The sequence below is a fragment of the Atractosteus spatula genome, chromosome 2 (assembly GCF_055471065.1).
Source record: "Atractosteus spatula isolate fAtrSpa1 chromosome 2, fAtrSpa1.hap1, whole genome shotgun sequence".
NCBI classification, from domain to species: domain Eukaryota; kingdom Metazoa; phylum Chordata; class Actinopteri; order Semionotiformes; family Lepisosteidae; genus Atractosteus; species Atractosteus spatula.
In genome coordinates, this window is record NC_142707.1 from 70,680,461 (window position 1) to 70,705,306 (window position 24,846).

At 34.6% G+C, this 24,846-nt stretch overlaps 1 protein-coding gene across 1 annotated transcript in view; it reads right to left on the bottom strand.

Annotated features, from left to right (window-relative positions):
• Positions 1-4,661: 4,661 nt before the first annotated feature.
• The window catches only part of epha7 (eph receptor A7), a 73,904-nt gene continuing 53,719 nt past the window's right edge, over positions 4,662-24,846 (bottom strand). Inside the window, exons 6-17 of the mRNA XM_088907305.1 lie at positions 24,213-24,337; positions 22,837-23,005; positions 20,746-20,854; positions 17,484-17,539; positions 15,402-15,527; positions 14,793-14,978; positions 13,773-13,834; positions 13,165-13,374; positions 12,759-12,908; positions 10,829-11,022; positions 9,306-9,461; positions 4,662-8,532 (exon numbers count right to left, since the gene is read on the bottom strand). Coding sequence (XP_088763431.1) covers positions 8,418-8,532; positions 9,306-9,461; positions 10,829-11,022; positions 12,759-12,908; positions 13,165-13,374; positions 13,773-13,834; positions 14,793-14,978; positions 15,402-15,527; positions 17,484-17,539; positions 20,746-20,854; positions 22,837-23,005; positions 24,213-24,337 — 1,658 coding nt within the window. The 3' untranslated portion in view covers positions 4,662-8,417. The remainder of the gene's footprint in view (positions 8,533-9,305; positions 9,462-10,828; positions 11,023-12,758; positions 12,909-13,164; positions 13,375-13,772; positions 13,835-14,792; positions 14,979-15,401; positions 15,528-17,483; positions 17,540-20,745; positions 20,855-22,836; positions 23,006-24,212; positions 24,338-24,846) is intronic.

The window sequence follows — 24,846 nt, forward strand, 5'->3', positions numbered from 1 at the left end:
ATTTTGGAAACATACAACAAAGCACTGCACTTTATGATCACAGTTACCTTCCCTTTAGGAGGTGCTCCAGTTTTAGTAAGAATGCTGTCAATAGTTATGCAAAGGAACAAGTAACAGGTTTATTCCATGCTGAAAAGAGAAGAGAGAAAACAATGTTTTGGCTGTGAAGCCTTCTGATGCAGCTACCCACGAGAACTATGTCAATAGTTATGTTTACCATTTCATATTCAGCTGATGTCCCTTTTTCATTTCGCCAGTCTATGAGGAAAATCAGAATCTCCCTTGATAACCACTTCTTCCTCTGCATATATTTTCTTGATTTCATTATTTAAGTCTGCATTCCAATTAATAATTTTAATTTGGTGGTCTGTAGCATATTCCTAATATTATGACTTGTGAATGCGTTTTCATATCTGACCTATATTGGTTCATATTGGTCCAGTTCCTGTATCTGAATGTTCTTTTTGATGTATGTTGATATTCCTTCACCTTTTTCAGTTTGGCTCTTCATTATCAAAATGATCTGCTAATGCAGTGGTTTCTATTTTTTACTTTTTTCTGTCTCCTGACTCCTGTCATTCAGGCATAAGTACTTAATTACCTGGTCCTTTGTTTTATTTTTTCCTTAGATTTGCTTTTTGTCTCCTTGTGTCTCCCTTGCAGATATTTTTGGGATTCTTCCCTCTTCCATTGTAGTTTTTGTAGTCAGTGAAGATATAATCGATAACATACATTTAACTCACGTAAAGAATGCACATAGCACAGATGTATTTATTATGAGTTTGAGTGTGTGCAAAATTCTTTTTCACATTTTTAGGGTTGGGAAAAAACTACTGAAGCAGGCAGGATGTAATGGAATTTCCCAGTATACTGTTACTATGGAATCAATCAAATGAAAGTTTATCGTGCTTCTTGGGTTTAGGCTCAGTCTTATAATTCAACATTTTCACTTTGCAGTTTTGTAATTCCTTTATATTCTGATTCTTCATGCAAGACAAAAGAACAAAAAAACAATAGCCACCAAAACATGTTTTTTTACCAAAATCTTTTACTATAAGATAAGATAAGTAATTAACCATATAAATTTAAAATCATCATCTTGTCTTCAAATGCATCATTAAATCTATATGGTGTAGTACAGTATATAGATATGGTGCATTATAATGCTCAATTTTTTAAAAGCCAAGAATTGGCTTTTATTTTCATATTAAAAATATTTTATCCTATCCTTCACCACACTTCCACAGATAATAGCATGCATAGCAATTACAAAGATAATAGCATAAACAGCAATTATTTAGCATTACCTGTCTCATCAATGGCGGAACCTTAGGAATAGTCATCATAAATAGCACAGTGCCTAGTCAATTATATATTTGTGATTCCTTTTGTTTTACTGCCCTTAAGCACTGTGTATTTCAATTATAGGTTTGCTTTTTTAAAATATTTCTTGTCCATTGCAGGTGTACAGAAAATGTACCAGTTATTGATGTCCACTAATCATTGCCCATATCCATCCATTCATGGTTCCAGAAAACAGAACCTTTTACCATAATCTTTAACAAGTATTATTTACACAACACATGTGTACTGTGCTTATTTTTTATAGTACTTTAGGAATTTTAACAGTCTTCATGGCATTGAAGAACACTTACTCTAGACGGGACGCCTCTGTAATATATATTACATTCTTAAGATTTATGAATGTAAATTAATTAATAGATTAAGTTAATTTTCATTTAATGCTGTGTTTTTCTCTTAGCTGCATTGTATGACCATGTTTGAATGGAGAGGACAATTTAATATATTGCCCGGGGAGCTCTGTGATTAAAATACACTAATAGGTATTTTGTTAATTTTTCATTATGAAATGTTGTACTAGGCTGTGCTACATTGTTTTATGCTCTATATGTTGCTTTTAAATGTGTTGTTACTAAGAAAAAAAGGATACAGTATACTGTATATCACGGAATCAACTGTATCACAACTATATCATTAGAGTTACAAGATAATTATGCAAAGGCAATGTTAAAACATTGTTCACCAAATTTCCTAATATAGTTTCTGGATACGATGTTAGATTTTTTTAATATGAAATAGTCTCAGCCTCTGATAGTGGTTATTGTGTACTACTCCTCTAAATCTACTACTCAGTTTCTACTGAAAATTTCTGGATGAAATGAAACTTCAAGGGCTAATAAAACAGCTCCATCCAGACTCTGTCAGTATTCATTCTCTTGGCAATTTCAATATGCATGAGCTTCCTTCTAACTGCTCAGCTATCAGTGATTTCCTAGCTTCTCTAGATTGTTCCAGCTTTAATCTGTACATCAGCTTCCCAACATATAAACATGTACGTATATTGGCTTTTGAATCAATGCCTGTGATGCTAGTTTTTCCAGATGGCCAGCACTTGAACTGGACTTATGACCACAAAGCTGTCTTAATGAACCATACAGTCCCTCTACCTCTTATTAGCAGTATACAGAATATGACCTCACCCATAGACAGAGTTTGGTTTATTCACAAGTTTGATAGATTGAAGGATTTTGTTTCTCATTGAGGTTTACAGATAACATATTCTGATACCCCTTACAATGACACCTTTACATAAGTCATTGATAGCCCAGCCACTGTAAAACTGACTTTGTTTTGCTTGTTCGTCATCTGGTATACAGAAGGGAGACAGGGCTGACTGTTCAACTACATGCCTATGAACAAACTCAACTGTCCAACAGTAAGGCAATGAATGGTGACCCCATTCTTTTCCAGTCTTACTGATATGGTTCACAGTAATAATAGTCTTTTATTCCACCATCAATAACATTGTAAAATCAGTTCAGAAATCTTCTTTTCCTTCATTCACTGAATAGTGTAACACATTCAGGGAATTCTTAACAACAGAATACGTAAGATTAAAAATCAGCTCCTGAGCTCACCTCCTGCAGTCCTGACAATCACTCTCTCCTGCTTTCACAGATTTGAGTAGCTTTCATTCTCCTGCTGTTGATGCATCCTATGTAACACAGTTGGTTGCTACAAATAGATGTACTGCTTACAATGTCTTAAATCCCATTTCTGCACTCTTACTAAAACCTAGTTTCTCAACTCTTTCTTCTTTTGTGACATATTATCAGTGAGTCCTTGAGATGTGTTCTTGTACCTGAAGACAACTGCATTAAGAAAATCTGGTAGTGACAGAAAAGCTTAACAGCTGCCATTTTATTTTCATTTTGCCCTTTTTGCAAAAAGACTTCAACAGGTGGTTGCAGCAAAATTGCAGTTTCATGCAATTTAATCTTGTGTTGATCTTGTCAATCATGGTGTTTCACCTGCTCATGCAGATTTTGATTGCAGGACTAATAGTACTTCCTCTTATGGTCTTTGATCCACTGTTTTGGCTAATTTGTAATTCCAGGCTATCATAGATTTGAAAATGTACCTCTCACCTTTAGCATTCAGTGCATGCATACAATTCCTAACCCCTTCCTAACCTTTTTCTTGTAGAAAAGAGCATTAGGATGCTTCATTAAAATTATTTTTAATTAAAAAAAAAGAATTTAGGTCCCTATACTGTATCTGATTACTGCTTCTGTCTGCTATGCAAGCAAGTCTGCATTGAAAAAGACTGACAGCTTTATACTGTGAACCCTGAGGTCGAGAAGAACTTAACACCCTGAATGTGGCATGCTGCCAGTGTCACCCTTCTCTGCCCAGTGCCAGATTTTAAGAAACTTGAAAGAACTAGTCTCTTTTTTACCATGTCACATTTCAAGTACACATTAGAAATAACGAAGGCAGAGTGAAACTGCCTTATAAAAATCAACTTTTTGCAACACCTGGATGAAAAAAGAATAAACAAATTCATGCCACATACCTGTCCAGGAATAAAGAAAGGTAATACGTCTTTTATGTGGGGAATAATACTCCCACCTCATCACCTTTCTAGCTTCCACATGCTTAGTTTCATGTAAGGCTTAGTGCCAGGCTGCTGTTCTGCAGCCAAGGATTTTTGAAGCGAGGTGGGTCTGAGCCAAAAAGTAACTACAAATATTTATGCGTACCTACCAATAAATCACTAAATGCACTAAGCTGAGGATCTTTCTCGAGTCTCCCAGACTGTTAATTAATTTTCTCTTTTCTGGGCTACTCCAAAACCTTCTAGACTTTTGTCTTCACCTATTGTGTGACAATTTCAAACATTCTGTGGCATGAAAAGCATTCAAGGTTCATTCCTTTTAAACATTTGCAACATAATACAGAATTGTTAGGAAAGGCACCTAGAAAGATGTAATCTTCATAATTGCCCAGAATGTTTTTTTTTCCAAATTTTGTTTAATTTGATCTTTTTCTGATGCTCTGCATAAAACGTTTTTTTTTAAATAAATCCATTTGCGATGTACTCTAAAGATTATTTTCTACAATAACCTGGAAACAATTTGTAAAATGTCAAAAATGCAAGTGAGTTACAGAATGGCGACTAAATTGGCTTGGAATTATCAGGATTAAACCACAGTGATCCTAAATCCCATAGTATACACTCATTAACATTTGCAAGAGTCATATAAGAAGCCAGTGAATAATACAAAAAATCTTCACAAAATGCATATCATTTATGCAGACAATTTTGCCAGAGACTCAAATGAAAAGAGCAAGTTTTCTTTAGAGATTGTATTATATTTCCAAAAATATATTTACAGTCTATTACAAAGGTTACAAAGCAAAAATGTCTATGTAACAAGAAATTACCTAGATAAATGATTTACAGCATTACTTTCTGTTGTTGTGGTTGTTGGAAAAATACTTTTGACCAGTGGATAATTTTAATTCTCTTTTCAAACAGAAATAAATAATAAATTGAGAAATCAATTCACTGTACATCACACTGAAAGAAGAAAGAAACAAAAATGCAAAAAGTGAAAAGCAAAATAAACACAAAACAACCTACAGCCATCTTTGGTCCTAAATGGGAAACTATGTACAACTGAAAATATATGGGTGAAGACAATCTGAGTTAGAAAAATATAGTGCATTTTCAATGTATTCAGAGCTCACTACAGAGTAATGTGTGTAAAAAATGACAGTATAAATAAAATTTACAAATTTTACATTAGAACATATACAAATTTTCCTCTGATCCCTAGGATCTTTCTGACACAATCAACAATGCTAAACTCTTTGGAATTATCAGCCACTCTTCTAAGGGGAAGTCCACAATTTTCAACACTACCCTCTCCTCTAAATGTCCTTGAAACAAATACTTTTCATCTACACATAATATATTAGTGTGCCTTGGTTACAGGAAGGTTGCGTGAAGACCTACAGTATGCTGCCAGATGTATAGTAAGTCATGCTTGCAATGACACCAGTCCGTGGCACAGCTGCTGTCAAGAAAAGACATATATTCCTATGGAGACTGGCTCTTTAAGAGCAGAACTGAGACTGCGATGTGAAGAAGTTGTAAAGGAGTAGGTAAAATGCAGATTTATTGCGCTAAAATTGGAATGAAACTCAAACTTTGACAAAAAAACTACTGATGTTACTCTGTTTATACAAAACATAGCAGTATACATTTTGCATTAGTAGCACAAAAAAACACTATTCCCTTCCCAGGAGCTTGGCCCAGGAGGCCTTTATAATGTTTTGGAATGACGTACAATGTTGCAACAGGTAGGTTGTCACAAACTCGACCAGAAAAGCAAGTCATAAAACAAACTTAGGTTTAGGTTTGTTTTTTACTGCCAAGTTTCCAAAAACTTTACAAAGTCAAAAGAAGCAAAGATAATTTGTAGTTTAGTACTTACTGTATATGTCTGCATGCACTCAAAGTTGTTTATATCTACTTCTGAAACACTAGTATTTTTCTCCACTTACAAGAAGTGGTGTAAACTCTGTAGAAGAAACAAAGTCAGGTCTAAAGCAGCTATGACGAGGGATATGAGTTGTTACAATTCAGGGATGGACCTTTAAAAGCCTCTTCAGGTATAAAACACTCATGTTGTTACTAATAGTTCTTAATTTTATTACTTAATGAAGTAACAGTGACAATTCCCTTCCTTTCACTTAAATTCACATTATTGTAATTTACTCTTTATTCATATGAGTATTTTCTTGAAAAAATGAAAATTAACGAACAACCCCTTAGGCTACTACTATCGGGCATTCCAATTCTTACTTTAGACCCAATTTATTAACTGTAAATAATCTGTCAAGAGACTACAATGCTGAAGACAAATTAAAACATGACAATCATTTGTTGTATAAAATGGAATCAAATGGCACCAGTGGATAGTAGCTAATAGCACATACATAACAGAACCGTTTTTATATCATAGTGCCCTGTTGAATAGACATGAGAAAAAAAGAAACATACTGTACTTAAATCGATGTCACAGACTGGTAAATAACTGTAACAATGAATGAAATACAAATAAACAATCAAAAGTACTTTTGAGGCAATTGGTTGCTACAAAATCTCAATGTATATTCTTTATCACCCCAGTGACTGAAATTTTCCAAAGTATTGTCAGAACACGAAATATCTAGAAAAACCTAGCACCTTGACATTTCAGAAGATGCCATGTACCATCAGGAGTTATTATTGCTCTGTTTGGTCGTGTTAACCTATCGCATACAGGCATCGTTTACACTGTATTTTCCAAATTAAAATATGGATTTTTAAAGGAAGGAAGTAACCATAACCAGGGAATCCCAATATAGTATAATTGTCCCTGGAAGTAAGACTTTGTATTATCGTGATCCTCTTCTAGTGCTATCCATAGAGCATCGTCATTAAATACAAAATGCACAGAATATAAACGTCAGAGTTTACAAATAGCCTTGTTAAATGAATTTACTTCAAGCAGTAAACATTTAAATTTGATAAAAATGTGTTTCTGGCTTGAGATTCCACATGAAGTGGGGAAAGTACTCTCATATCCTTACCAAAAAATGTTAAATTTAACCCTTTGCAGAAAGAATATTACAAGGGTGTCTGAATTATACAAACACACCTCATCTGTATACAAAAGAACATATTGTGCTAGTTTCCGGTTACTGTTTTTGCTTGGTTTTTGTCTGGAATTAATCCATCACAACTAATTCAAAGTGCAAGTAATTAAGAGAAAAAAAAGACATGTGCTCAACAATAAAGTATTAGGAAATACAATAATGGGGTACAAGAAGTAGAGAAATTCTTGGAAAGAAACAAAATTTTAAGTGTTTAATTTATGTGCTGTCTATACAAGGTCATATGTTTCATAACTATAAATGGTTCTTGATTACTTTAGTTTTATTAGGTGCATTTACTATGTTTTTTTTCTGATATATTTAACTAGTTTACTTTGTAAATTATATCCTTTAATTGTTTGCAGTGTTTGCTGGTGCTCAGGGTTGGTACATAAATATGAAGGTATGCTGAAAATAACAATATTTCAAGGAATATTAATAGAAATCAATAGAATTTACATAACTGTACACATTCTGCTTCTCAGGAAACTACAATAATACTTCTTTTCATTACTGTAACACATTGGTCAAAGGGTAGATGTGTCATACAACATTCTGAAAAGCCCAATAAATTTGTAGCATTTTTTAAACGCTTATTGTCATCATAGTTCCTGAGGGTTTTGACTATTACTACCATTTTTGCAGTCTTACGTAGCAGAATTAGTAAAGGCCACTTTGAAAGACATTTGCAAAGAAATGCAGTTTTGGAACACATAAAAGGATTCATGCACATACAGTATGGTAGTCTGCAAAGGGTTAAATGCATAAAAATATCAGAACTACACTTCATCACACATTCATAACTGTAGCTACTTATGCCTAACAATAGGTTTCCTAAAGTGCCAGAAAAACACATCTAAATTCTAATGATTGCCTTTCCATCATGGATGGGAAATTTTACCCTGTTGCCAAGTCCACGTTAAAAAAAGTCATTTTCACACCACATCACATCAGAGTGGCTAAGATAAATTAATAAAGAATAATGTAAAAAAAAAACAACTTTAAAATCTTCACTGCAAAGAAACCGTTCTGTCTTTTCCACAGATGGACACTGTTTTCAAGAAACTCATATCTAGACTGGTAATAAAACATACATTACAAATTGTAAGGAACTAAATAGGAACGAAAATTCAAATGCCCCGTCTCTTTTTGATATCCTGCTAAAGAGTTCCACAGAGCTTCAAAAATTCCATGTATCCAGGTAGTATTTTTCTTCACCTCCTTATTTATGTATAATAGGCCCTGGTTTAATTTCTTCATTCTTTTGAAGGTGGCATCAAGGGACAAGGAATGTGTTAATCCCTAGAGTCAAATATGGGAAACAACACTTTGTCAATGATTATCTTCACTAATGTCCACGTTGTCCTTTAGAAGTCTGTGCCCTCCCAGCAGGGAGGAAATGTTGTTCATCACACCTGAACACCAGTGCCATGTAGATGCAGCATTTGTGCCCTCATAGTCTGTATGCTGCTCATTATTTTCTTCTGATGGCCCACCAAGGTGATTCCTAAACTCATCATGTCCCTGGGAATGACAATATTAAAAGTCACAAATAGCAGCAACAGACTGTTGAAATCATATACTTAATTACTGCATGCCTTGGAACTGAACCTTATTTGTCAAATTTACTCCAAACTCTCTTTTGTTAGTAAAACGTGCTTTTGCAAAAGTAACGCTAAAACAACACACTGAACATTTCAGAGCCAGCATAATTTCAGTGAAAATACTAATGTTATTGTGAAAAATACATTAGTCTGAAGACTAAACGGTTTGGGGGAAATTACATTGATGCAGCACAATAAACATACTGTATAATAATCAAGTTTCTGAAAAAAGAAATACAACTGGAGGATCTACAGCTGGACCTATTCCAAAATTAACAAACTTTGATACATTTAACAATGCTGGCTTAGAATGGAAATCAAAGGCGCAAGACTACCGTTTCCTGAGTCTAAGACGCCATGGCTGAAACCTTAAAAACAATGGCTATATCAAAAGTCTGTTTTCTAGAGCACATTATATTTCTTTTCCTGAGGAGGAAGAACTATTAGAGTGGTAACAGAAGTTCAATTTAAAAATAAAAAGTGTATTTCTCTGTATCTCCTACAAAACAAGAAAAATAATAATGCAATTTTTTATGACTGCTTTACATAGCAAATCATTTAGTATTAAAATTAGTCTGGGGAATTATTGCTTTACTAAACTCCCAGAAAATGGCCAGGAAGTCATCCACTGAACATTTATTGCTGCATTCTATATTTCAAATCTGTTTATCTGTTAACAAATAAAATACTTACTCAATGGTCATTCTGGCCACTGATTCCAAAGAGCTGTACCCTGCTGCTGTGAAGTTATCTTTGTATCTTTCCATCTTGATTGCTTCCAACCAATCTCCCACTGAGCGAAAAGTAGTGAAATCTGGAGTGTTCTGATCTAAAAGTGGGCTAATTGGTCTGCAGGATAAACACAGAAAAATGTAAATGTCATGTATTATATAAAACTCCTAATAAACAAAATTCAGCTAGAACACAAGATTAAAAGCTTTGGCTATATCATAGCTAACGCTGAAATCCAAGGTTATAACTGATTACTGTTATGACTCAAGCATCTGCTACATTAATCCATGTAACTTCAAACTAGTAGGAATTTGAGAAGAGGTTGAAGCAGCTATTATTTTTTATTTCATGTACGGTTAATACATCTGCAGCAAGCTTTTAAACTAAACAAGAAAAAGACCAGTGTCCAGCTGCATGAAACACAACATCGGTTAAAAAATCATTTTGTTCTTTCCTCTTACTGGTATTTTTGGGCTGTATATTTTAATAAAACAGAGATGTGCTGTAAGATTCTGACAGTAAATTTATTACTTATATTTAGGACAACTCTCATTATGAGGTCGCTTCATTCAACAGATTCTTAAAGTAACGGGAACTCATTAAAACAGCTGATTGAGAAAGCCATAGGGATCACAAAGTCAATAGACTTCTATTTATTGATTTTGTGGGATTTATGTTTTATTGACATTCAGCTGGGGAAACTGTAGGTTGACTCAAAGGGAGAGCTAATAACAAAGTTATGCAACAGTATTAAAAGCTTTTCAGGTTATTAAATAATGTTATAGTTTATTATTATTATTATTATAATAGTTACAAAGAATTAGGTAGCTTTATTATATACAGTACTTGCCTCTATTTAATCAAAACTCAGCAGTCCTCCTAATTTTTTTTATTTGAATGGGTAGCTCTGCACAAAACTGCACAAATATTATGGAAAAAACAGCCTGGTTGGTTCAAGGACCATTCGAATAAAGATGTGGTATCAGATAAAAGGACAGACCTAGCAAAAACAGTTCAGTGTGAAATGTAAAATAACATGGTTTACATAAATAAGACACACACTGAGCTAGCTAAATCCTTTTCATTCATAAATCTAAACCAGGCAGTTCATTGTCACAAAAGACAAAATTAGAAGCTTAGTTTGAGTCTTTATTACATTTCAAATGATAAAAAAAACAAAGTAACAGTGGTGAACATTAAGACTTTCCTCACCAGTTCTAAACTTTTTTATTGTTAGAAAATTTTCTCAAGTCTTTCATTGACAGTTTTTAATCTAAAGCCAAAATCACCGTAGGCTGAATATCCGATCCTAATAAAAAAAATATATGCACTGACACAACTCGGGCACCTATTCAGACTGTTAACAATCATTTGGTCTTAGGGAATCAATTTCAAACTTTTCCTGTTGTTCTTGAGACTGTCAAATTATTATTCATGGACATCAAAAAAACTCGAAAGAAATTCTACACAGGAGTTTTCCTTACCTACTGCAAGGACCTAGGGGAGTCTTCAAGGTATTAGGATTGCGAATCATTTTATCAAGAATGCCGACTATTTGATCAAATTTCGGCCTTTCACCCCGATCTTTCTGCCAGCAGTCAAGCATGAGTTGATGCAAGCCTGGGGGACAATCCATAGGTGCTGGCAGACGGTAACCTTCCTCAATAGCTTTGATTACCTACAGAGAGAAAATGCAGCAGAAAGAATGCTGTCAAGCTTGCAGACTTTTACTTAAAGATGAGCTTTTTTTAAAAAAAAATATTGTCTGTGTTTCTTTTGATCCTGTAATCCTTGATATTTTAACAACAGATTCATTGGATAATTGTTTGTGGCTAGCCATAATAGGCTTTAGGAGGAAAAGTAGGCTAACCAGAAGTAACTGCTGGTTGTCAGCTTGTTAAAACTATTTTAAGCACAAGGTCACTGTGTACAAATGTCCAAATGAGGCAGAATGTGAAGTGAAAAAATGCTTCTATGGAGAAATAAATTAATTTTGCCAACAGGCATACTTGTCTGTTATTAAAAAAAAGATACATTATATATTTTTTTTATTTTATACATTATCAGCAGTTAAAATCATATACATACCAAAAAAAACAAACTTTAAAAAAAAATTCCTACTGGTGTATATGTCTAATACATTATCAAATGTATTTATCAAACAAAACAAAATCAGAGTTCAGATGTTATCAGTTGATAAAGTTGAACTCTTTGGCCTTACAAGTCTGATTTACTTAACTAAATGGTAACCAAGCATGAGAAAGCACTGTTTGACCGAGACAAGAGTTCTGTACTGCCTATCTGAAAGCAATTCACAGCTGCAAACTTCTGGAAACACAATCTCTGCTGAGAACTCCTTTCCTTCTTTTAACATAGGTATGCTTTTTTTCTCCACAGAGTCATCTTATATTCTTGTCAGGCCAATTTAAACGTGAATCAGCTATGGAAGAAAAGTGTCAAAACACTGAAACTGTCTAGAAAATGTAAATATTTCTTCTTCTGCACCCCAAAGGATTTGTTTTCCCACATCCTGACAGCATATAAAATCTTTGACATTGAAGCCTGTCAAATATTAACACTTTTGCGCGTCACTTAACTGACTGTCATGTGCTTTTGTCTTTTTTAATCTTTGATGTCTATCATTCAATCAACGGGGCTTAAAGGTCTAGCCATGAGATGAATTTTAAATTATGTTTAGTCCGAGCAATTTAGGGGTGTTTATCTGTTATGAATATCTGCAGTCTTACGTAATTAGAATTTGAGCATAGGCTCCATCTAACACTGGGCATCCATCACACAAGTCCTTGGAAACACTGTTGGATTAAAATACTTTATGTCATGTTCTCCATCATTACTCCCATGGAATTTTAATTTGCCCATACTCTAATAAAGTCACTTTTGTTATCGGCATAATGAACAGCATCATAATTTTCATCTATCCTAAATTAACCAAAACAAAACAAAGACTTTAGTTATTATATGATTAAGTAAATTTCTCCGAAATTACAGAGCTGTGTTCATAACAAACCTATTTCACATCATGTCTGTTTATGAAGATTTAATACCAGCTATGTTTAAATGTGCTTTTGTAAACCAGAAATCAATCCAAAGCTTATTTCCACATTATCTTCAGACAGTTCCTTAGAAACACTGCCTTGTATTTTAATTTTACTAATTAGAAAAAAAAAATGGAAAAAACATCTAAGCCAAACATCTAGACTGTCATGTATTTTGTTTCTCAGGGCAACCTTTCCTCAGAGCTTATTTTACCTAAACATTTCCAAGCAGAAGGATACATGCCAACAATAGTAAGGATCTATCATGCATAACATCTGTCGTACATTTGAAAACGATGTAAAATAGCAATGTACCAGACTGAGAATTGGGAAGTACCAGAGTTAAAAAAAATCTTACATCTTGATTGGACATATCCCAGTAAGGTCGTTCCCCATAGGACATGACTTCCCACATCACAATTCCATAGCTCCAGACGTCACTGGAGGATGTGAATTTGCGGTACTGTATGGCCTCTGGAGCTGTCCACCGCACTGGTATTTTTCCACCCTGGTGAGACAAACACACTACTTGTCAGAGTACAGATCAAATTCAGTAGATGCTACGCTGCTGGCGAAAAAGAAATTCAACAGGGTTAAATCTGTTTGCTGCCTTGAAAAATGATGTCTATAAAAAATTAAAGACCACTTCTGCATATGTAACATTTGTGCACTTGCTGAGTCTTTGCTTTAGTTTTGCTTACTATTCTTTTACAGGATCTATGTTAAAACTTGAGAAAGACACAAAATTGTGTTTCTTTACTTACTGTTGTTGTGTAGACAGCTTCGGGGTCATCATCTATCACTCTTGACAACCCAAAGTCAGACACTTTACATACAAGATTGCTGTTGACGAGGATGTTACGTGCTGCTAAATCCCTATGAACATATCCCATATCAGACAGGTATCTCATGCCCGCTGCTATTCCGCGCAGCATCCCCACCAGCTGAATCACGGTGAACTGACCATCATGTTTCTGCATTTAGGAAGTAAAGATGTCAGGTTATCTGGCAAAAGCAGCAATTTTCCAAACATTCCAAAAGATGCTTTAGTCTCAGCAAGCCCAATCCGAATGTAGGGTTTACTGTATGTATTTCATGTTAAACACACAAACACAAACAAATGACCTATAGTTACTTTCAAAAATACATTATCAAATCACTGTTTTTCTAGTTTACAAGCTTTAAGACATTTTTCCACAATATTATTTTTCAAACACAACCAATTTTCAGCATTTTCTAATCCCATCCAAAATATGAGTTAAATTTAACACGGACTGAAATACACACAGATAATTAGGGTGCAATATGGCACTTTTATTTTATTTTTTACTGTTAATAAAGTCTGAAACAAAAAACAGCAAATGGAACTTACCCTAAGAAAAGCATCTAATGCTCCATTTTCCATGTATTCTATTACAATCATGACTGGTTTTCCTGAAAAAAAAAGTTTTTACTTTAACAAACATGCACATTTGAAAATGTTGAAAAGGAGTTAGGAGCACAAAAAAAACTTGGATTGTAATCCACTGCTGGACAGGGTTATAGCCAAACTGTGGAAACACTATGATCAAACATAATGTTTGCTAAAAAATATAAACTACAGTGCCAGCTGTTCTAACATTGCACATGTTGCAACTGTTTCTCATCCTGATCATTGTTGTGATTTTCCACTCTTTACTGCCTTTGCTTTCAACATGTGGATGTCTTTATATATTAATGCATTACATATCCAAAAACAATTTCAGGTCCAATTATAGGAAAGGAAGGAGCAGCAAAATTCCTGCAACTTCCCAACTTCATGAAAACACAGAAATGGTGCAATTTAAAACATAAAGAAACCGACAAAGATGTTTTAATGGTCATTAATCAGGAAAGAGTGAAACATTCATACAGAAGACATACACCTCAAATGGCATTGTATAGAAAACTATGTTCTTTTATAAATACTTTATTTTTATAACACACAAGGTGAGCAGACTAGAACTTATGCTGAGGCAACCTAGCTACCCACGGATTTTGAAAATGCCCTTTTAGAAACACTCTCATTAGAACATCTCAATTTGCTGTTTTCTAAATGGACCCCACAGCTTTTTTTGATAAAAATAAAACAAGAAACTCACTGAGTCTTGCATTTCTGTTTACTTTTCTGCCATCCCTTAATATGCGGTAAAGCATAAAGTCAGCCTTTGTTCTGTTTTGCCTCTTGACCCCTGGTGAATTTTGATTTCTTCGTTTCCCCTATAATTTTCAATGGGAAGCATGTGCTCTCTGTTGTGATTGTGAGCAAGCAAAAAAGGCTTCCTTAAGAATGTGACCTCCCAGCTAACTGTGAAAGGCTTTTTTTAATTAATCATGGGTTCACTGTATTTCTGGCATGAGCGCTACTCCTTACCTCGTGTAACCACTCCTTCCAGATGAACGACGTTAGGATGGTCAAACTGGCCCATTATACTGGCTTCACAAAGAAAGTCTCGTCTCTGCTTTTCTGTGTAGCCAACTTTCAAAGTTTTAATAGCAACTGACATGTCTCTCTTTCCCGGGAGCTTCAGCCGCCCACTACATACTTCTCCAAATTCCCCTAGAAAAAAAGCCAACATGTCATCAATACAAAACCCAGTACTTTGTCTTTGTAGAATCGGTAAAAGTATTACTGTACTGCCCTCACAGATAACAGCGCTGCTACTGAAACACTTTGGGATTATTCGACAAGTCACTGGGGATGCCAGAACCCGATAATAAGCAACATTGTGGGCATACAGTTAGTAGTATTGACAATATTTCTAAATCTCGTGTGAAAGTAATTTGTTTGCAGTCAGTGTCTTTTTTTTTACTACCACAAGATGGAAATAAATTCTTAATTGCAATTTCCCCCCTCCAAAATTGCAATATAAACGAAGAGTAGAAAATAACATTCCTATTCAAGGTATAAATATTTAGCTGTCATTGTGATATATGGGTTTATATGGTGGCTAAATGGAGCACACCAGAAAAGCAGCCTCACCTGCTCCAATTACTCGCTCAATCTTAATGCAAGAGGCATCCAGCTCCTTGGCAAATTGATGGACAGCCCTATTCGGGTCCTCATAGGTTTCAGGGTCAATGTATGTCTTGGTGCCTGGAAATTTAACTGTAAAAGCGTAAGAGGATTACTGTTACGATTAAGTATGCATACTGCACAATGAGTGCTTGACAGGAACACAATTACAAAGGGCTCCAATTCAAAACGAATTACACAAATATAAGCAGATGAAAAAGAGTCATGTCATAAGGATTGAATGAGAACAGTTAAAGTATTATTTCCTTCTCTACTTGACAGTAAGGCTTTTTTATAATTTCATCTTACCTTGTCACAACAGAGACTGTAAGTATAATATATATATGTTAACAGAGGGACATCCTGTAGTTTATTTAGGTAGCACTGCATGGCCCAGTTCTTTAGAATATGTGTACATGCATGATGGTTTGTACATCGCTGGCAAATACTGAAAGGCTTCTCAGTATAGAACATATTAATTAGGATAAAGAATATCATTTCCCATATAACAAGTCTTATTTAATCTTTCTGTTGTTTGCAAATTAATTAAATGTATATTTTTATTGACACTAAATGTTAAACCTGTTTAACCACAAATTATTCTTATTCAATGGTAGATGAGGATGAGGTATTGAGACTGGAGGGTTTTTTTGAAAGATTTTTTTAAACTTTAAAAGATTTCCCCAAAAATCAACAATGAAAAACTACTTCTACATTTATGTGAATGGTAACTTTTATTTGGGCAGCAAATCATATTGCACTGGCATTGTTAAAGAAAGTAAAAAAAAAGTCTTTGTTTTTCAATAAACAAACAGCTTTTCGGCTGCTAGCCTTCTATGCCTTATAGATTTTTTATTATTATTTCCTGTCAGGAAGAAAAAAAAGAGTTTGTAGAGCGATCTAAGTATAATTAGAGCACCAGACTTAGAGGGTAAAGTATCACATTATATCAGGGCAATTTAATGTTCTGCTCTGACCTAATTTTTCATACATTGCATTTCCCTAATTACAACATTACCTGTCAACTTCAATACTCCAAGCTGTGTAATGGGACACAAGGTCTAGAACTGATATATTAAAAAAATCATCATTAAGAGAATAATCAGCTCTACAGGAACTGCTGGAAAAACAAGAGATAACCCTGTTTTTCACAGCCGAATCAGTTTATTCAATAATATAAAGCAACACTGAGCTATGTAATGATGCCAGCTTACATTATACCAACTCCCTTTTATAATTGCTTTGTCCATTCAGGCTGTAGTGGGATCTTATCAGAGACATCTTGTCACAGTCTCCCAAGCCGCGAACAAGACAAATTGGGCCTATGACTTGAATTTTTGTGATCTCTGTCATCCGTCTTCCTGGCAGTATTTCTTAACATAATACCAAGAAACGGATACCTTTATTAGCCTGAACAGCAATTTCAATTGAAAACCAACAGGAAGGAGAGTGTGTTCCCCGACTTTCTCAGATATTTAGTAGCACTGGGCCGACTGTGCACTCAGCCTGCCTTGCCAGCCAGCTTTCTGCCGCACAGCCATGTGACACGCTGACCCTTTGTTTCCTAATCAGCAGTTTGCCTACAGCAAAGATCATCACAAGTTGGCTAAGAAACTATCTGCAGCTGCATCTCGGGGGGGATCATTAGGATGGTGTGGAACACTTACTGGAAAAGTAGCCAAAGGAGAAAACCTTGAAATAGATGAACTGTACATTATACTGTAAATCGTAACGCTGCACAGCAAAAAGAAAACAAAAATGATCAAATATGCTATATACAGGTATTCACAGGATGCTTATATTTGACCAAAGGTTTCAACTCTTCGAGATTTATGTATTTAGATTTTGTAAGTCTTAAATAGAATTGCCGCCACTTATACATTTTATTACGGTTTGTTCCTAATTTACTAAATTAATCTCACCTAATTTACTTAACTTAATCTCAAACAGCTGTTTTAACAATAAGCTATTAGCACATAAAAAGTGTACCTTGAAACAAAAATATAAATGTTATTCTTTTCCTGTGCAGATGCAGTAAGTACTACTTACATTGAAAATAAAGCTCTTCATCTCCTTCTTGGTCAGCTTTACTGTACCCACAGTGCCTTCATATGAAAATAAAAGAACACAAGGTGTTAATGGACAGAATTTGAAGAAATCTAATACAAATATATCTTTATTGCACCCGTTTTATTCTATAATTGAAATTAAAATTTTAATTATAATAGAATTTATTATGAATAATTTATTTTGAATTTGACTAATGAACAATTCTAACACATCATCTATAACCATTATATAGTTAATACTTCAGGTCATGTGCCACAAAATTTATGCTGTTGGGGTCTTTTGGGGGCAAAAATGTGGGAACCAAAAGAGAATTTCTACACAGGCAAAGATGGTGTAAAAAACAGTCTACCATGATAATGAACAAAGGAACAGGATTAAAATTATTAAAGCCAAGTTTACTATGAAGAAAACACTTACAGTGGTTATTGCGATGCCACTATTTGCAGTTGTGAAAAATGAAGCCTTTAATTGTGTATTACTGCACTTTTCAGTTCTTAAAGGGATTTTAAATGTTTATTCTGGGTGCCCCACTAAATGGGAATCAATTCAGAAAATCACTTTTAACACAGTATTTTGATATACTGCAGCCTTTCTTGTCCAGACACCAATGTATAAATTATTAGTTTGCTGAACAAAGCTATGTCTTGTTTATACCATAATAGCTTTGTCCAGCTGTTATTTTTACCAAGGGTTATGTAAGCAAAGTGTATTTAGAAACTTCTTTTAGTTTTTGAAGATAAAAATCACAGCAGCTGCTATGATGATCAAGTATAGATGCACAGTCATATTTAATTAAAACGTAATCTGAGATGGATCTAAGCCCGAGAGAATCATTCTGCTGACATTTAATGACAAAAATAAAGTTTGGATACAATAAGAAGTCAATCAAAACCAGAAACCTAAAAGACTTTTAATATTAATAAACTAGCATGTAATGTAATTCTAGTAAATCATAAATTATTTATCTACTGTATTGTCTCTTTATTTTTCTCCTTAGAACAGGGCTTTCCTACCCAGGTCCTGGAGAACTGCAGTCTAGTTAATATAGTGTAGGTCACCCTAAATCATCTGTTATTTAAAGATAAGGAACACTTGTTTATGCAATTGATCAATTAAGCAAGTAAAGGGAACACTGGTCTTTGAAGGCCAGAAGCTATTCTGAGTTTTGTTCCATAGGATCTTTAGATTACTTAATGGAACACACCACTTGTTTAATTGATCACAGTTAAATTGTTCCCGGCTTTTAGAAATTGATAACATTAAGGCTATCTACAAAACCTGCTGGGCTGGGGCTCTCTGTGATAAGAATGGGAGGCCCTTGCCTTAAAATATGGTTACAGTTCAAAATCAGTGTAATAGTTACAGCTGCGCAGCTTTTGACAATACCGGAGACAGATTCCTAAAGCAGGACGATCTTCATCTGCAAGATCTTTTTGTAACTTATCAAGTTTGTTCCTGCCCTACTGGGTGGTAGTTTCATTTTGGGTTTTTTTCTTCCTTCTTGCCAGACAGACAGCAGCAAGCAACTTTGCTAAAATGTGTTTTTGAACCAAATTATTTGGTTATTTATTATATTTATTATTTCATACAAAAAGGCCAAATGGAGTAAAAACATCTCTTTCTTTAGTATTTTTTATTTATACTTTTGTAAAGTAAATTTGTAATCTACTGTTTTGGTTTGAAGCTGTAGGATTATAAGAAAATGTCTTACAAAACCTAAGTAGAATAGATTAGTGAAAAAGTTCACTAATACATAAAAAGAAGATGTGAAAAATGTTTTAAGCTAATATTAAAAAACATTTTCTTTAAAGCACATACAATTACAAAATGCAGGTATTTTTCAGTGTGATCTAAAATTTACAGGATTGTTAGCATCTATGTGTATGTGTCAGAATACTTAAATATTTAGCATTTGATATAAAATGTACTATTGGACTTGTTTTAAACATTTGGAACAATACACTAACTAAAACAAAGCATAGGAAGTGCATATCATTTCCATTTCACTTATAAATGATAGGCTGGCGCTTCATTATCTACGTTTGCTGTTCATTATTACACTTCCATGTGCAGTCAAGAACAAACTAAGGTAAAAACGACATTTTCAAATACATAAAAGGCTGGGTACTGGAAGTGCACATCAGTGGTTTATTTTGTGTGTGTGCAATAAGTGAGATGCACAAATTGAGCTATGCAGTGAGAACATTTCGTCTTTGAAAAGCACTATTACAAGGCTCCAAATCTACTGTATTGTTATGCGGATTTTAGAGAATCAAGCTCTGAGATACAAAATCCCTTTTCAAAACCAAAATGGATGAATATTCTTTTTTATGACTAAGGGAGATACATCCTGGACATTAATAAACTCATTAAAAAGAAAACACAGCCACTCTGCCTGCAAAAACTCTTGTTTTTTGACCCAAGTATCAGAGACAGCGAGTCATCCAAATCTGCCTGGGGCTTATTTACATATGTAAAGAGCAGAGCAGTGCTTAATGCAGTCTGTATGATTTTGTTTAGAAGTAGAAAAGTGAGTAACTTTTTTTCAAGATTTCTTCTCTTGTCCACTGTTTCACTAAATGTAAAAGACTGTGTATTTCACCTAGTTTTAAGTTCTTTAATTAGCCCAGACAGTATTTTAATCAGATCCCACAAATATTGACACTGTTTCTAGGGTGGACTCATGTACTGTTTTTATGTCCTGGCAAGCTCTTCAATGTATTAGCAAGCCCAGAGGATGGAAAGTGATTTTAATCATGTTTTGAGAAGTTTTTCTCATATACACTACCTGGAAAAAAGCATGACTTAAATGCTAGTAGCACTACAAACAGGGTCGTGTTATAAGGGATTGCTTTACAACAAGGCTGTACTGTTTTTCTTAATGTGTCCCTATGTGGTTAATAAAATGTTCAGAGGACTTGCTACACATCCTTCTACCTGGAGATTAAATACATGGATACATGATTTGTTTTTGCCTGAGAATATTCAGATATGTTATAAAAATGAAAGGATGCATCTGTGTATTTCTCTTTGTATATAACCCCTATTCAAAATTATATGCCAAAATAATGCTGGTGTTTCAGTATAAGAAATTGCATTGTAACCCATCACATCAAACACTTACACAATGTGAGCGAAGATGCGACGTGTTATGATTTAAAGACATTGCAGATCTACAGTGGCAGAAAGTCTAATTCACAAATACCAAACCACAGCAGTAGAGGGTCAAGAGAGGCCATACCTTCTTCCAATAATGAATCCAAAAACCATGAAGACAAGGATGATGGTTCCTGCCACAGCGACTACAGCTATGATAATGACTGGGTTCTGTTCACTGGAGACAGCTGTGGCTGGAAGAGCAGCACATTACAAGAAACAATTATTTTCAGCTCAGGAAAGGTTAGAAGATCTCCCCACCCAATCAATCAAAACAAAAAATTGCATATAGATGAAGTCTACGTGCGTCTCCTGCAGAAATTTGTATTTGCCTTTCTTCTATAAATGAATAGAAGCTCTTCTTCAAAAAGAGTAGGCCTTTAATAAAAGATACTACATGCTGGACTGCAACAGGATTGCATCTTCACACAAGTTTTGTTGCTTAATTGTAATTACTAACATTTTGGCTACAGCTACAGTTGTTCCTTCTATCTAATGTGTAATTTAATGAACACGAAACATAAAGAGTGGCTTCACTTCAGATTCTTCGCTCAGGTTTGCTCTTTATTTGACTAAACTTTTTTTTCTTTTATATTTTTCTTTTTCTGAGTTCAGTGATCTTTTCATTACAGGCTTTTTCAAAATTATCCCCCCCCCCAAAAAAAAATCACAGCAACAAGGTAACCAAGCTATCCGTGTAAAAGATCGTAAAGCAAGGACTTTATATACACTGAGGACTAATATCATTGAAACAACATCAAATTAACCCACATTACACACCTGCTTATAAAATGTGCACAACTTTGCCTGTTTATGTTATACTTTATATATGCATTTCTCAATTGCACACGGTCTTGTGTTTACTTTTGATTATTGAAAATTGGGTTGCTTTTTCACATAACTCCACAACTTCACATAACTCTCCCTCTCCCAAATACTGTAAATCCAAAGATATTTGTGATGCAAATACCTGGTAATTCACATCTGTGCAGCCAATTTTTTGTTCAAAATTTCCATACATCTACAAATGATTTCCTTCTAGCACAAATACACGATGATGCTGCTTTTTCAGTGTATGTTCTTTACATTAACATTGGCTGTTCTACCAGTGCTCAGGTTAGGGCAAGGTTTGGGGAAAAGAAAATGGTGGCAGCCTGTAAGGTTTTGGGCACACTTTTATTTTCAAATACTCTCTATTTTTTCAAGTGAGATATCAAAATAAAGAGAAAGTGCAGTTTGGTTGATTTTTTTTAATATCACGATACGACAGCAATTCCCATAATTACCACAATACCATGGATGACCACTAATTACCCCTCCCATATCTGCCCTAACTGTGTAACCAGCATCATGTCAGTTAATGTTCAGGCAAATACAAAAGTAATGCTGTGTATTTAATGCATCTTACAAATAAAATACATTTTGTTTGGTAATATCTGTTTTTGAGATTAAAGACAATCGTATGCCTCTATATCAACACCCTATTGTGCACTACTTCATTGTAATAGCTGGTTTAGAGAACTTTTAAAAGTTTTAATGCAAGCTGTAGATCACAAACTGTCATATTTACATGACTAAAAGGTGCTGGTTTCATTTCGAACTTGACATTTTTAATTTATTCATATTGGAAATTGATATTAGCACCAAACACGTTGGTGACATTTTTTAGTCATGACAACTGTGTAACAAAACACTTCGACAATACATTAGATCATTCAATCCAGATGCAATAAAATTAATATCCATGGAATTTGTCATTGACTTCTAAAATATAAAGATTATATAGAAATTAACAGCATACTGTATATATTATAAAATATATGTTTAAATGTACGAAATGGATCTTTTATGCTTTTAAAAAAGGGCAGTTTATGTGAGATTGGTTTAGTAGCTCAGCATGGGACATACAGTAACTGACCGTGACTAAGTTCAGTGGCTTCATTTCAAGAGACAATGCCATCATTTTTGTTAGCAGAAAAACAAAAATGGGTGAGAATGAGGTCTGTAGTGTGGGTTGCTCCCGCTGAAATGTCCTGCTGTTGATTTTAGTTAAATGTCAGTAAAATGTGTGACATTAAGTTACACAGAGCATTCACACAATAAGTAATTTTCAACATTATGACACTCAGAAGAAAATACAACTAGATAAATGCAATGAAGTTCTTAAACATCTTACCCGTTGCTTCATCCTGGGTGGTGATCTCTAGCCTGGGACCATATGTACCATAGCCAGCAGCTGTAAAGGCTCGGACTTGAAACACGTAGGCTGTGCTTGGTTTGAGGTTATTGACAGTGACTGAAGTAGACTTTGTTTTCACAGTTTGGTAAGTTCGATCCTTTTGATCCTTCACCACAAAACAAAATAGATAAATGTCATTGTGATGCCTAATTAGTTTTCATGTTGTGGCCATAAGGCAGCATTTACACTACATTAAGTGAGTCTTTTAAATTTAAGATGCCATAAAAGAATATCCAACTTCAAATGGAACTATATTACACAGATGTTTCTATTTCACACAGCTCTCCCATCATGTTATCTTAAATAGAGTTGTCAAAAAAGAAAGCAGAGTATGTTAGAATCAGAAAGGCGGGAAAAAAGGAATATGCAACTGCTGTGTGTAACTACAAGGTCCTTTGCCCGCATGAAGTAGTGCGGTATTTCTTTTTATGTTGTTGATTTGTAAATTATTTACCCTGCAAAACCCAAATGGAATGCCAGATCTTGTTTGCAGTGAAGTCATGCTTGTTCCCAATTTTACAGCTGGATGGACTACAGCGATGGGAGATGAGAGGCCTCTCTCCAGAGAGTTTCACAGGCCACAAATGAGCAAGGATCATAAACTGGAACCTCACATCCCAGTTCACGATTTGAACTGTTAAACCACACTCACACCTTTTTGCCAGAACGTGATTTTTTTGTACGCCTTGGGTAAGACACTAGTTCTATCATACGCTACAGTATATACAGAGCATATATGAGAAGATTTTGAGAGAACTGTTAATCTTGACAGGAACTATATGTCTGTGATTTGTTCTGAAGATTCTCATAGCGTACTGTTGTGTTACTTTTTTAAAAGGAAAACGTAGCCTCTGATGTGCTCTCATTTTTTCCTGCTTATCTCTGAAATTAGTTTTCCTTGTCAGTGCATGACAAGAAGAAAAAAAAAGCTCATCAAAAAAGTGTCACAATCCGTTTATAAAATTTTTAAGTTTTATGTATTACAAGTTTTTTGGGACACTGCTGGGAGACCTTGGCGTGCACACAGAAGTTAACACCTAATTTCAGAAGAAGTAAAATATAAATTATTTCCAAGTATATGGAGTTACGTGCTAAAAAAGCTTCAATCTTGTAACTTTCCTCATAAATAAACACTGCTGTGAATTCGCTCAGCTGAAGCCTCATATCCTACAACGTTTTACTTTCATATTTAATGCCACAACAATGTCACGTTTACCTGACAGTGGGCAGGAGGGAAAGAAAGGCTGCTCTGCCACAGACAAGCTCATTTAAAACACCTGTCATTAACAGATTCATAGGTTCCCACCACTCACTTTCTCATAATACTTGATTTCATATTCCGTGATGACTCCGTTGGGATGTTCCGGCTCCTGCCAGGAGATCTGGACGCTTCGCTGCAGCACTCTGTCCTTGATAACTTCACTTACTTGCGAGGGAGCTGCTTGAACAAGACATGTCAATAAGCACAGGGCAAACCCACTTCACATCCGCAATCAAACGTCAAGCCAATCAGCCCCATGCCAGGCGTCTTTCAATACGGCTAAAAAAACACTTCTCTTTCTTTTTTGGGTGCTAATGAATATTCAGATGGTAGCTGGTAAATGTTTATAAACCCTAATAGAAATTTAAATTAAAGTGCAAACAGCGTAAGATAGCATTATCACAGTCAGTGTAAGAACCAGAATTTGTGGGTTATGAATAACAATAAGTTAAATAGGTGGAACAGACAGTATATATTCTCAAGATGACAAAACATTTTAAAAATGGTTTTATTAAGTTGTGTAACAACAACTAAACAAAAGTATAATAAAGCACATCTATCATTTATATATATATGTTTTCATTTTAGTCTCAACTAACATACCATAGCAAGTTACTATGAAATTTGTATCTTAAGAAATGCATTTATTATTTTACAAAATATTTTTACGTATCCACTCATTGTAT